This window comes from Mustela erminea, chromosome 1 (assembly GCF_009829155.1).
Source record: "Mustela erminea isolate mMusErm1 chromosome 1, mMusErm1.Pri, whole genome shotgun sequence".
Taxonomy (NCBI): domain Eukaryota; kingdom Metazoa; phylum Chordata; class Mammalia; order Carnivora; family Mustelidae; genus Mustela; species Mustela erminea.
The window spans coordinates 217471932-217486179 of record NC_045614.1 but is presented as its reverse complement, the minus strand read 5'-3'; the positions used below and the strand labels follow the sequence as shown (position 1 = coordinate 217486179).

The 14248-nt window shown below is 54.2% G+C and overlaps 1 protein-coding gene across 3 annotated transcripts; it reads right to left on the bottom strand.

The window, feature by feature from the left end:
• Positions 1-933: 933 nt before the first annotated feature.
• On the bottom strand, positions 934-12795 carry NDUFV3 (NADH:ubiquinone oxidoreductase subunit V3). Of its 3 annotated transcripts, none has more exons than XM_032356188.1 (4): positions 12653-12795; positions 11457-11577; positions 3595-4686; positions 934-1488 (listed from the first exon to the last, which is right to left on the bottom strand). In XM_032356188.1, the coding sequence occupies exons 1-4, from the start codon at positions 12698-12700 to the stop codon at positions 1325-1327; spliced, it is 1425 nt and encodes a 474-aa protein (XP_032212079.1). In that variant the 5' UTR covers positions 12701-12795; the 3' UTR covers positions 934-1324. The 3 variants fall into 3 exon arrangements, with proteins under 3 accessions (XP_032212079.1, XP_032212086.1, XP_032212091.1); XM_032356195.1 differs by having other exon boundaries at positions 3695-4686; XM_032356200.1 differs by lacking the exon at positions 3595-4686 and having other exon boundaries at positions 12653-12789.
• Between the last annotated feature and the right edge of the window lie 1453 nt (positions 12796-14248).

Below are 14248 nucleotides of genomic sequence, written 5' to 3'. Positions count from 1 at the left end.
GCACACCCCGAGTCCCGTGGCCAGTTTGAGAAGCCGGCTGGGACACGGGAACGCCCCGCAGGACAGCAAACTGTCGCAGAGCGCCATCCTACTGCTGCTCCTACCCTGAGGGAAGGCGTGGGAAGTGTTAGTAACGGGGTGCGGGCGTGGCACGGTGGATTCTCGGTTACTGCCCGCTTCCTTTCTTTCGGGTAACGCGGCTCTACTACTTTTATAGTAGAAAAATGCAACGAGGAGCCTCTCACCGAGGGGCTAAAGCGTCAGAACTAACAGAAGGCCAGGCAGTGATCACAACAGTAGTTTTCAATTCCGGTGTTCTCACCTGGACTAGCTCGAGAAATGTGGGATTACTGAAAACTCAACTGTAATTACAAAGACACTGTGTCGTTTGCTGTGCACGGAAGAGGCCAAGGACCAAAATTCAGACGAAGTGACGTATTGTCCGGGAGTCCGGGCCCATCGACAACCGCCATGTGAGAACAAAGCCAACCACTGAATAGGGATTCGAGGCGGGGCGGGGGGTGTGTGTGTGCTCCCCTTCAGGCGGAGCTGGGCCGCCCTAATGAATGGGCCCACCTTCCATGACGGCATCAGAGTAACCTCACCGGGACATGACTCTCTCCCGGGAGATGGTTTATCTCGTCCCCACCGGGTGCCGGTGCAGAGACACCGCCCACCACCACCCAAGTCCCTCCACACTACTCACACCCCAGGCGTGTGAGTGATGGTACCATGACTGCTGGAAGGCCCCGCGGCGGAGCCAGAAACCCTCTGTAGCCTGAAGAGCCCAGAGTCCGCCGTGGCCATCGGGGGGCAGAGCTGCTCCACTGGACCCCACGAAACCAACCTCCGTTCCCAACCCCCCGCTGAACACATCCCCGAGCTGACACCCTATGCTTGACGTAGGTGAACAAAAGGCTTCTGTTCCTTCTCTGATACTGAAGTGCTATAACTCAATGTTTATTTTCTTTGCAGTACAGTGGCTAGAATCAGTAGAACTCCTAGTCTGGCTTTCATAAGAACTAGGTCTGCCAAACCCGAAGGTATCACTACATTTACCAACGCCAAGCTGGTGAGACAGACTAACGACAGACCAGGGACCAGACACAGCGGATCGCAGCAATGCAAGGTGCCTACAACTCTCTTGAGGCTACGGCTCATGGGGGAAAAACCCCGTGTACAGATGCTTCTAAATGCACAACTACACAAAGTGCTGCGAATTCGCTGTTCGCTGTCAAACGGACACAGATTACGCACGGCATGACCGGAGCGGGTTTTATTCTGCCGCCCAGACACCGGAAGCTTTCTTCTGTCACGGGAGCGCTCAGTGGCGAGGGGACTCCCGTCCGGAAGAGGGCTGGGGCATCCGGAACTTGGACAGGTCTAGGTTGAGGTCTAAGAAGGTGTACGGGGTGTAGTCATGGTGCTGGAGATTCCTGTACGTGGTATTATCGAACGGCTCGGCGGGGCTGGCGGCTTGAGCGGGCTCTGCGGGGGGAAAAGCAAGACTTGTGAGGACATGGGAGAGAAGGGCCTCCGCAGGCTCAATTCACAGACACCGGCGCACCCAGCACTCCTCACACACCCCTGCCTCAAATAAACGGTCCAAACAGAAAAGCCTGTGAAAGCAATAGGATCTTCAGAAGCAAAATAACGCAATGAGCTGAAAACGTTTTCTAAAACACACCCGCTTCCCAATGGGACGGCTGCAGGTCATTAACTCCCGACTTCGCAGAACTCTGAAAATGCCTATGATTACGGGGGGCCACTTTAAGTGGCCTTCGGGCCACTTAAAGATGCAGGAAAAAAAACCAGATCTGTCAGAGAGCCGTCTTATCACAAATCAGGAGCAGAAAAAAGGTCGCAAAGCGAGCCTGCTAAGAATCTAAACACAAGAAAGTCAGACCCTGTTTTAACGACCCAACCACCAGCTCGAGGCGGATGGACATGACGTGTCGAGTTACCAACTTTTTCTGAAAAAGTTGTTGGTCTACTGTAGATTCAGACTAAAATATATAAACCGGAAACTTTCTTTCTTTCTGTGGAGAATGTCTGGTCATCCTATAACTCAAAGTGTGTGGCTGAAGCGAAGGAAATGCAGCCTTTCCTGCCGCGGGGCCAGGCGGTGTCAGAGAGCAGAGGTGAGTCTCTCGGGGGCTGCGGGTGGCGTGCCTACTGGTCCTGACTTCTGCCATTGGGGCTCTCCCAACTTCTACCTGGGGGCACGGAAAAGGACTTAGAAATAGATTCCCTACTTGGATTCATAGCAAATGTTTTGTTTTTCATGTGTTCAGTTGTATTAAACAAAAACAATGTCTTATTCAGACCTGACATCTTTTCAATCTTGAGAAGAACCTCCCGATGCGTTTAGGGACATCTTCAGAGCAGATACAGGGATGGTGCTAACTGAAGGGAAATGTGGGTTCAGAAAACTCGTGTGAAAATCTAGCCCGCCAGAGGGCAAGGGGCCAGGCGGCGGGGGCAGGAAGCCTGCCCAGGGACACCTGCCAGTGGGCCGTGCTCTGGGGCAGGGGCGGCCCCAGCCTCCGAAGGGCATAAGGAATGCAGGAAAAAGAAAACATCCGTAAAAATCAGAAGGAAACTGTTTTCAAAATCGTTTGCAATGTGCAAACCCTGTCGTCATCCTAAAGGTCTGGGCACTGCCCTGCAGTTTACAGCAGAATGACGGAGCACTGCGGTTCTTGATGTCCTGACCAGTCTGGCAAGCGCGGGTACTTCTGTGTATTAACGAAAGAGGGAGAAAACAGAGGGCAGAAAACACATAAATTCTGTCCACACGACACAACCAGTAACAACGACAACCACTAGTGGACATCAGGCAAGAGGGGACGGCTTTAGGAAGACCACAGAGCAAACAGAAGGGGCCGCGGCTGTTAGTAATGCATTTTACAGACATTCTGCGGAGCCTGGCTCTGCGCCCAGAGCCCTCCCTGCCCGCCTGCCTTGACCCCGTGACAGCACAAGCCATCTACACGCCAGTGCACCGCCACACGGTAGCGTAAAAGGAACAAAATACTAAACATTTATGACAGCAGAAGAGCCCTTCATAAAAATTCAGTATGGGAAAACCAAACAGCCCACTGTGTTTTTTGGGTAAATCAGAGAAGCATCATCATCCCGGGGAAAGAAGCCGGAAGCTGCTCCGGGCGCACCTGGGCCGCTCACTGCTCTAACTCCCCAAACCCGGCTTGCCCCTCAGGCCTAAGGAATGGAAAGGCACTGCTCCCTGGAAGACCTCCCCATAGGGCGAGCACGGCCCACGGGAGTCCCCCAGACCCGTTCCACAGAGAAGAGGCTCTCCAAGTTCACGGAACAAGGTTAAGGGCAAGGACATTAAATGGCTGGGGAGGAGCGTGGGTGGGGGGGCAGAAATGACCCAGGCCTCCCGCCTCCGCTTCCGCCTAAATGGAAAGTGCCCCAGGGCTGTGCCGATTCCGACAGTCCTCTGCTTATCTGAGACCCGGCCCGGGGCCCACTGCTACCGCAGACACTTCTTCACACCGCCTGGGCCTCCAGCGGCCGGCCACCCGCACAGGAAAGGAGGTTCTCGAGAGAGCAGAGGTCAAGGTATACCCTGTGTGTTGCTCTGCTCTGCCGGGCCAGGCGCCGACGCCGTCTCGTCCTCTCCCTCGAGCTCCAGGCCTGCCGGCTTCCCGTGCTGGACTGGTGGTACCCGGTCTCCCAGCGCCTCCTCTCGAGCCTGCAGGACTCCTCCCATTATCCGCTCTCCAGAACCTTCCCTGCCGACCGGGGGAAACGCCCCCTCCCCATCGCGTTCCAGGACTTGTTTCTCCAAACGCCCATCTCTGGTCTCAGGAGGTGCCTGCAGCTGCCCCCCTGCTCTGCTTGCTTCTGACGATGGCACAGGGCTGGCAGCCAGCTGTGTAGACAAGCCTGACGTCACCGGCGTGGAGCTGGCAGCCGGCTGTGTAGACAAGCCTGACGTCACATGGTCAGGTGAGGCTTTTTTAACTTCCAGTGGTTTGGGACTTTCTTTCTCTTTCTCACTTGATCTAAGTATTTTTCCCATTTGTTTCTCCTTTACGTTTTGCTTCATCAACTCCTTATCTGCGTGCAACCCGGGTGCTGTGGTTCTCGGTTTGGTGTCTTTTCTGTCCTCTAATGGCTTCACAGGGGCCCCTTTCTTCTTTGCCTGCCGGGGCCTCTCTGGAGGGCTCGGGTCTGGCTGTCCCTGCTGGGACCGGGGCTTCTCTTTGGTGGAAGCTGCGATTCTGGGGGCTCCGTTTTCAAGTGAACGGGAGGCCTGCGGTTTGGGAAGGCCTCCTCTGCCCCTGCTTGTCACCCGAGGGCCAAGCGTGGCGCCGCCGCCGTCCTCATCAGACTCCGAGTCAGAGGAGCCGGACGACGAGGACGAGGACCCATCTGCCCCTCCCCTGTTCTCCTGAGCAGCTCTGGAAGCCGAACCCTGTTTTCTGAATGGAGGCAGAACTTTTTGAGGAAACTCTACCAAAGTCTTTCTTGACAAAAACTCTGGAACCCCTTTGTCTGTGAACAGCACGCTATCCTCGGGACTGGGGCGAGGGCCAGCTACCCTCCCGCCCGGATTCACAACTGGGTAAGAACTGGGTGAAGACAAGTTTTTAGACAATTCAGCTGCTGCTGGGGTGGCTAGTGGCTTGCCCCTCTCCTTTGGTTCCACTACATCTAGGAAATGGCATAAAGAGGAATATTATTTTCAATAATTTGTAAAACAGTCTAAATTTATCAGTAAGTCAAAAACATTTCATTACTAACAACTTGTTATCCTAATATTTTCAACATAATCAGCCCAAGAAATGTTCCAGGGGAACGCATTCTTAGGTCAAAGCCAAGCCACGTGACCTGGAACAGTAAGACACGTAAAGATTTTTCTTTGCAGCTGAAATATTTAAAAACAGGGATTTTTACCAACAGAAGTAACAAACTTGTCTCCACTTTTCACAATAAGAACTTCTTTGATGATAATTTCACCCAAATTTCAAATAGTTCAACTATAAAGATATTTCCAAATGACTACTGAGGGTTTTAGAAATGGGTAATTTCTTAAATCTTTAAAAAACGGATGGTTCTCAAATGTTAAGAAAGTCATCCACAGTGGATGTGCCCGAACCTTCTGGGAAACCTCCCCCCCTGCCCCCAACATGGGACACTTGGGTGGCTCAGTGTAAGCCTCTGCCTACGGCTCAGGTCATGATCCCAGGGTCCTGGGATCGAGCCCCACATCAGGCTCTCTGCTCAGTGGGGAGCCTGCTTCCTCCTCTCTCTGCCTGCCTCTCTGCCTCCTTGTGATCTGTCTGTCAAATAAATAAATAAAATATTTAAAACAAAAACAAAAACCAGGACAGGGATAAGCGCCTGGTTTGCATTTGGGTGTGTGTGCGCGCGCGCGCGTGTGTGTGTGTGAGTGAGAGTGAGTGAATGCTGGGGGGGGTGACGGGGTAGGGAGAATGTCATTCAAATAAACCTGCCCCACGGGGAAGAGAAGTCCTTCAAAATCACAAGTCATCTGGGGACTTCCTCAGCCAGAGAAAAGTATTACACAACCAAAAAGGTCTAAAATAACTTGGTGCATAGATCATTGGAAACAACAAGTTTTAAGCCCGGGGGCGGGGGGGGAGGGGGTGGGGGAGAGAAAGACAGAGTAAGTGCTAATGCAAAACGCTTGCGTTTTGTAGAGTCAATCATTAAAAAAATAAGATTGCATAGTACACCGATCAGAACCAATTTCATTCAATTTTCTCGGGTGGTAAATCTTTTCTAACCATAAAGATTTGAAGAAAAATATAAGACAAGTGTTGTAAGCTACAGTTACTTTCCAAATCTAAAGCAAAACTTAAAAATACACTGCGGCTGAGCAGGCGCCAGACGCCGCGACTCTGTTCTCAAGTGCCGGAGCCCATCTCATCCTCAAGAGACCTCGACCCTTCTTCTCCCCAGCGGAAAGAAGTGTAGTCCTGACTTTACTATCCTGCCAGTATCCACAGCGGCTTCTCACTGTTCTCTGGGCTCTGGGACCTACACGCGACAGGAGCACAGGAAACGCAGAAAACGGAGGAATAACCACAAATCGGAAACGGGCCACCGAGAGGAAAACAGGCACATGAAGGGCTTGATGGCCCAGCCAGAGCTGACCGTGGGGGCTCACGCCACGCCCTGCACCACCCCCTCCAGCCCCGGCGTCCCCACCGCAGTCACCACTGGCCCCTCCACCAGCACCAGCACTGCCGTGTCCACGCCGCGGCCAGCCCAGAGTCTGCATCCCGAATGCCCCGACTCTCAGAACACACACGGAGCTCTGGGACCACATTCACCACAAGAACGAGGCAAAGGAGGGGTGCCTGGGGCGCTCGGTTTTCAAGTATCTGCCTTCGGCTCAGGTCATGGTCCTGGGGGTCCTGGGATCGAGCCCCGTGTCATGTACCCTGCTGGGCAGGAAACCTACTTCTCCCTCTCCCACTCCCCCTGCTGTGTTCCCTCTCTCGCTGTCAAATAAATAAATAAAAAGTCTTAAAAAAAAAAATTAGGAAAAGCAGTGTATGCACACTTGAACTCTCTAGACTGTACCTGAATCAGCTCAGAAACTTCTAGTGGCCCCCACACCCACTAGCCTAAATTTTTTTTTTTTAAGATTTTATTTATTTATTTGACAGAAATCACAAGTAGGCAGAGAGGGAGGCAGAGAGAGAGGAGGAAGCAGGCTCCCCAATGAGCAGAGAGCCCGATGCGGGGCTCGATCCCAGGACCCAGCTGGGATCATGACCTGAGCCGAAGGCAGAGGCTTTAACCCACTGAGCCACCCAGGCGCCCCTAAATTTTCTAAGTATGAAAAGTTACGTTAAAATAGGAGTATCTTAGATAAACTGCTTTGAGTAGAAAAGTTACAACACCTGAATCTTCCAAAATGTTGTTGTGGGGATTTAAAAAATTTCAAGTTAGTTATCAAAATTACATTGTAGGTTGGTTTATCATCTACTGAAAACGGAAAGAAAATTTCAAATGGGACCAACAGTGGTATCACTTAGGAACTGAAAAGAAAATTTCTATAGTATGAAATAAAAACGTTTTAAGGTCTTTTTTTTTTTTTAAATTTTATTTATTTATTTGACAGACAGAGATCACAAGCAGAGACAGGGGGAAGCTGGCTCCCTGCTGAGCAGAGCACCCGATGCGGGACTCGATCCCAGGACCCTGGGATCATGACCCGGGCTGAAGGCAGAGGCTTTAACCCACCGAGCCACACAGACACCCCATTAAGGTGTCTTTTATTCACGCTAAAATTATTGGAAGAATTCCACAGAAAGGCTAAGAGACTAAAATAAAGTATTGCGTTTTGCATTTTTAAAAAAATATTTATGTATTTGAGAGAGAGAGCGCGCGCGCACACAAGAGAATGCAGGCTGGAGGGGCAGGCAGAGGGCAAGGGAGAAGCGGGCTCCCTGCTGAGAAAGAAGCCCGATGTGGGGACTGGATCCCAGGACCCCGAGATCATGACCTGCGCCAAAGTCAGATGCTTCACCGAATGAGCCACCCAGAAGCCCCTACATTTTGCTTTTCAACGAGCTGATTTCTGACCCAGTGCAGCACAGGGCCAGGGTCCACTTGGGACTCAGAAGGAAGTTGCCACAGTGGTCTGGAGTTTCCACTAAGAGCCACGATTCCAGAGACCGCACTCCTCCGCGCAGTGCAGAATGTCACCGGAAAAAAGCCGCCTCGTGTAGAGGACCGACGGCTCTCACCTTACGACCCTAATGGCTTTTTCTCATGAAGCCTCTATCTGGAGGCAGGAAGCCCATACGCCAAGAGTTCTAGTTTGATGCTGACCTTCTCTGACAAACGTATGAAAGCGCATCGTCCCTAACTCTAGCCAGCGAGGCCGAGCACAGGCCAGGGATGTCCGCTGACTGCTTCCACTGTCAGAGACCAGACACACGACCACAGCAGCCTCCACACAATCAAGGTCCACGAGCTCCCGCAACAGCACCGAGAAGCCCTACTGCTTCTCTCTCTCCTCTCAAAACGGACCTTGTCCTTCCCCAATCTCTTTTCTACTCAGATGAAAAATGAGGGCATGACCTTCAAGTTTTTAGTAGTCTCCTTATCAAAGCCTTTTTTTTTTTTAACTTTTTATTTTTAAATAATCTCTACGTCCAACGTGGGGCTCGAACTTACAACCCTGAGATCAAGACCTGCGTGTGCCACCGACCGAGCCAGTTGGGCACCCCCAGTGGTCTCCTTGTTCGAGGAAAAAATGCCTATTGCTGTTGGCAGTGGATTAGCCCTGTCAGCCCTATCTTCTCCCTGGGGCACAGAACTCATCTGGGCCACAAAGCACACTCACACAAACACGTTTCCACAACGGCTACTCAAATTTTATATGCTAATTAAAACTCTTCCTTTTGTACATGTACAGGACTATAAAGCTGGGTTTTTTTTAAATGAATACCTGAGAATTGAGTTTTTTTTTTTTTTTTCAGAGGCAGAACAGCACAGCGATGGACAGTACAGACAGTGGGGCCTTACTGGCCGGGTTCACGGCTGGCTCCACCATTGCCCTATGTGGGAGCTTGGGCAGCTCACGGACCTCTTCCCACCTCGACTCTGTTGTCTAATACCGCAGGGACAGTAACAGTGTCCACTCACAGGGTGCTGGGGACCAGACGAGAGACTGTACGGAGTGCTGGGGACAGTGCCTGGCACCTGGTTAGGAATAAATACAGCAGGGACGCCTGGGTGGCTCAGTTGGTTGGACAACTGCCTTCGGCTCAGGTCATGATCTCGGAGTTCCGGGATCGAGTCCCGCATTGGGCTCCCGGCTCCACGGGGAGTCTGCGTCTCTCTCTGCCCTTCTCCTCACTCATGCTCGCTCTCCCTGTCTCTCTCTCAAATAAATAAATAAAATCTTTAGAAAAAAAAAAAAGGAATAAATACAGCAAAGCCCTATTTCTGGAGAATCCTCACTTTTCAAACTGAAGTGAGGACTGGAAATGGGTGATTAACTCTGGCTTCCTGACTGATTCTTTTACAAAGTGACGCAGGAGTTATTAAGTCAATGATTAAGTTATTAAGTCAATACTGACTGAGGCAAAACCCAGCTAGCTTGTGCCTGCATTCGAAGGAACATCAGAGCCGGGGAGCCCGGCAGTTCTGCGGGATGGGGGACCTACAAGGAGACCCTGGACTTGGGCAGCTGCGCTGGCGGCCCCCCCTCGGGAAGGACGTGTGGGCCACAAGAAGCTGGAGCTCCAGATGCAGTGAGCCAGGAGGTGCTCTGTAACCCCGGGGTCCTGCCTCTGAGGCAGACCCTTTGACTAGAGATGCGACCCCAAGGGTGGGCGCTTGGGGCCCAGTCTGCATGCAGGCAACTTCCGTTAGAACGTCCGGGGCCATGGAGTAGACAGGGCTTCAAGCTGGCAACGTGCCAGGCAAAAAGACCCTCAACCGGTCTTCCAAGTACTGATGCTCTGGCAGACACAGAGACCTGCACACGTCCATTTTTCCTCACACAGGGATGAGAGATTTTTAAAATTATGGGACACAAACGTGCTGTGCGTTATCACCTCCCGCTGGCCCTGCTCAGGCAGGGAGGCTCTGCCTCCAGGGGCGGGAATGACACAGGCCGGAGCCCAACTCCAGCTCGGCGCTCCCTTCTCATAACTGTACCAGAACTGCCCCAAGACCCAGCACCCCATCCCGCTCACATATCCATTAGCCCAGTGCTATAAACCTAGGACGGAGGAGCGCAGATACAGGACTAAAAGTCACCAAAGGCAGGGATAACCTAAGCTGAGATGAAACTTATCATCAGTACGCACTGACAGAATACCAAACAAGTGCCAGGCATAACGCAGAATCGAACTGACATTCTAGCTGTAAATGTTTTTTAGGAGACATCATGGTGCTGTGGTTTTGCTAAAAAGGAAAAAAAAAAGGATACTGGGTTTAAAACTGGACTGAGTTAAATGGAACAGAACATTCTGAATTAAACAGAATTTGCCTGAGCTGCCATCCAGAAGGGGTATTTCCTCAGCCAACATCGAAAGGGCAGGAAAGGCAGCTGAGGGCCAGCACACCCAACAATGGGCCAATATTTTAAATGCTACCAATGGTTTTTTGTGCATACTAAGGAGGAACAAAACGAAAACTATCTAAGCACTTTCAAATACTCAAACTGAGGAAATGGAAAACAATGAAAATAAGACCAACTCAGATGATCATTCCACATATAAAGGTTTGCAGAGACTACAATATACATCTTCAATTTTTTTAAGATTTTAAGTCATCTCTCCAGTGTGGGGCTCAAACTCACAACCTGGAGATCAGAGTTTTACCCTCCACTGCCTGAGCCAGTCAGGTGTCCCTATAACCAGTTATTAGTAATGAACGGGCAGTACAAAAGAAGTATTTAAAATACACTGTTGCCTTTTCTATTTTCCTTCCATGAGGATATGCTACATCATATTTGGGAGGAGAAAAAAGAAGTAAAAACCAGCAATCCAGTCAAAATGACTACGGAAACAGCTGGACACAGATCAGACATCGAGCTTCATCAAGCTGTAATGGAAAACGGCGCTTGTCCTTCCCTCCCTCTCCACGGTCATAAAAGGATGCTTCCAACCCTGGACCATGGCCAACCAAAGTCCGAGTTTCGGAGACACTGAGAAAAGCCCTAACTGGGGGGAAGAAAAGCCAGGTGGGTTTCTGAGCTGCCACGGGACCGTGGGACTGTACTTGAGCCATCTCAATGACCCAGCCTTCTCACTCTGCACCCCCTGCTACGTGTTAGAGTATGGCTCTTAGAAAACACAGGCAGGGGCACCTGGGTGGCTCAGTGGGTTAAGCCGCTGCCTTCGGCTCAGGTCATGATCTCAGGGTCCTGGGATCGAGTCCCGCATCGGGCTCTCTGCTCGGCGGGGAGCCTGCTTCCCTTTCTCTCTCTCTCTGCCTGCCTCTCCATCTACTTGTGATTTCTCTCTGTCAAATAAATAAATAAATGTTTAAAAAAAAAAAAAACACACAGGCAGAACTGGTTCGGGGCTAAATACTGAGTCAAATACTGTTCCATGTCTGATGTGTTTGGTCTAAAATCCGTCACAGATCTTACGTCTGATTATAATCTGGACACTGCTAGAAATGAAGAATCGGGGCGCCTGGGTGGCTCAGTGGGTTAAAGCCTCTGCCTTCGGCTCGGGTCGTGATCCCGGGGTCCTGGGATCGAGCCCCACGTCGGGCTCTCTCCTCATGAGGGAGCCTGCTTCCTTTCCTCTGTCTCTGCCTGCCTCTCTGCCTGCCTGTGATTTCTGTCTGTCAAAATAAAATCTTTTAAAAAAAAGAAATGAATCAAATCACGTGGTCAGTAGAACTTCTCAGGCTTGGAAACCAGACAGCTTTATGTACTCTGCATTCTCTTTCCCTTAGGACTATCATTAAAATCTTACTTTTTGGTGGACTTTGCCTCTTGGAATTCGGCGGCAGTCCCTTTTCGGTCTTCCCTGATTCTGCAGAGAGGGAAACCGTGGAAGCCAGTCCCCGGCACACTCGTGCTTCTCGGAGCACAGTCTGAGGGAAGAAGGAACAGACACAGACATTTTATTGTAAAGCCATTGGGAAGCTGTCGCGACACAGAACTACTCCGCGTCACTACTGGTCATTCACGTGGTCTATTTCTCTCGGTTACTACAATTTCCAAAACATGTGTATTACGGAAATTTTGGAAAATACCAAAACAACTGTAAGAAAAAGAATCCCACAGGACAGTCGTTATTAACTTCGTAGCCGCGAGAAAAGCCAAGACAGAGCTGCTCCCGCGCACACTGTGCTGCAGCCCCGGTCACCTACCCACCCACAGTAAAACGCTGTCCCAGGCCCAGAGCGCTGAGCAGGGGAGACACCGTCCGGCCGTCGCTCACGCGGGCGAGTGGCCAGCACTCCCGAAGCGCCTACACGGCGGGCGGCGACCGTCTAACGAGCCGGCAAGCAGCGGGCGCACAGGCGGCGCGGCCGGGCTGCCTCTGCGGCGCGCGACGGGGAACGCGTGTCCCGCGTCCGCGCCCGCCAGCAGGGCCGTGTACGCGGCGGCGCAAACAATCGCTCGAACCGGGGCCTCCGGGGCTCGACGGCGGACCCTGGAGCCGAACCCCGCCACCTGCGCTGCACCGTGCGCGCTTTCCTACGAGCCGCCACGACTCTCAGTCCCGGGGGCGGCCCTACTTGTACCCGGCAAGAACGCCCTCGTCCCTGTCCGCCCAGGCGGGGTCAGGCAGGCGGGCGCCCCGCCGCGGCCCGTGCGTCACCCGCGCAGCCAGGCCCCTCCGACCTCCCTCCTCCCCTCTGCGGCCTGAACACGAGGTCAAGACGCTGTCCTCAACCGTCCCGACGCCGGGGGCTCCCCGGGGGATCGCGGTCCGCCGAGGGGCTGGGGCCCGGCTAGTGCCCGCCCCAGCGGCCGCCCCCGGGCCCGCGCCCTGCCCTGCACCCGGGTGGCGGGTGAGCGGCCAGCAGGGCGGCTGGGGATGGCCCTGGCCCCACACGGGCTCCCGCCGCCGACCGGGCTCCCGCCGCCGACCGGGCTCCCGCCGCCGACCCGGCTCCCGCCGCCGACCGGGCTCCCGCCGCCGACCCGGCTCCCCTGTACCTTCAGCGCCGCGGACGGTCCTCGCCGCAGCAGAAGGGAGGCCGCCATGACGGGGACACCGGGGAGCAGCGGGGAGGGCCGGCGGAGCGGGAGGTCGCGCCGGGACTGACGTCACCGCTGCGCGCGCACCACCGGCGAGGTCCCGCCCCCAGGGCCGAAGGTACCAGTCACAGGGAGGCACGGGGGCGGGGCTGAGGCCGGGACGTGCGGCGCCTCCCAGCCGCCTCCGCTCCGTGGCTCAGGCCCCGCCCCCGGGCGGCGCAGCCAGTCACCAGCGGGGCGGTCCGCGCGCGCGGCCGTCGGGGCGCTGTGCTGCGTCCTCGTGCGGGAGGGCGTCCCCTCCCCGGGGCGCGGACTTCCGGCGGTGCCCGGGCCCTGCCTCTGACCCGCAGTCGCCTGTGGGACCCGGCCTCGGCGGGGGTTCGGACGCGGCCTGCGGACGCGGCGGACAGTGGACGCCGCTGCTCGTCGCCGCTGCTCGTCGCCGCTGCTGCCGCCACCTCGGGCGGGGCCCTGGGCGCGCGGAGCCCGGCGGCGGAGCAGGCGGCTCGGGGGTGCAGGCCGCACCGACCCGGGCGTCGGCGGCTCGCGGAGCGGAGGCCCGAGTGCGCGGAGAAGCGGGGCCGGCCTGCTCGGCTCCGCCGTCGGTCGCGCCTCCCTGCCCCCATCCTGCCGCGTCCGGGGACTGCCGGACGGACGAAACCACTCCTCCGACTGCGGGGACCGCGGGGAGACCCCGGGCAGGATCGATGGGCAGAACCCGGTCCTCCAGCCCCGTAGCTAAGGCGACGGGAGAATGGAACGCGACCTGCCACCAGTCAGTCTCCCAGGGGCAGAGCGACCGCCCGAGGTCCTTGGTCTCTGCAGAAGGGAAAATCTTGACAACAGATTTATCCTTTTTTTTTTTTTTTTAAAGATTTTATTTATTTATTTGACAAAGAGATCACAAGCAGGCAGAGAGGCAGGCAGAGGGGGTTAGCAGGCTCCCCGCTGAGCAGAGAGCCCGATGTGGGGCGATGTGGGGCTCGATCCCATGCCCCTGAGATCATGACCTCAGCGGAAGGCAGAGGCTTAACCCACTGAGCCACCCAGGAGACCCAGATTTATCCTTTTTAAAAATATTTATTATTTTTAGTTGAGAGAGAACAAGCAGGGGAAGGGGCAGAGGGAGAGGAGGAAGGCAGGCTCCCTGCTGAGCCGGGAGCAGCGCTCAGGACTCCATTGCCGGACTCCATCCCAGGACCCTGGAATCATGCTTGGCTTGAGATGAATTGGAGGCAGAGGCTTAACCCACTGAGCCGCCCAGGTGCCCCAACAGAATTCTCCTTTACTCAAATCAGATGTTCTCTTGTCTCCAGCAGAAAGTTCAAGCTTGCCTTGTAAAGCCTCAAGAATCAAGTGTCAGCCTCAAAAATAACATGAAAAGTCCAGCCCCACTGGGACCAGTGTGGTCACCGGCCACAGTGGCCTGAGGAAAGCTCACCCACTGATGAGGGAACAGAAGGCAAGCTGGGGACAGAGCAGAAGCTGACACCCCACAACCCCCCATGGAATATACGTGGGATCCCTCAGGCACTCCTGGCTGCCCTTAAGGGA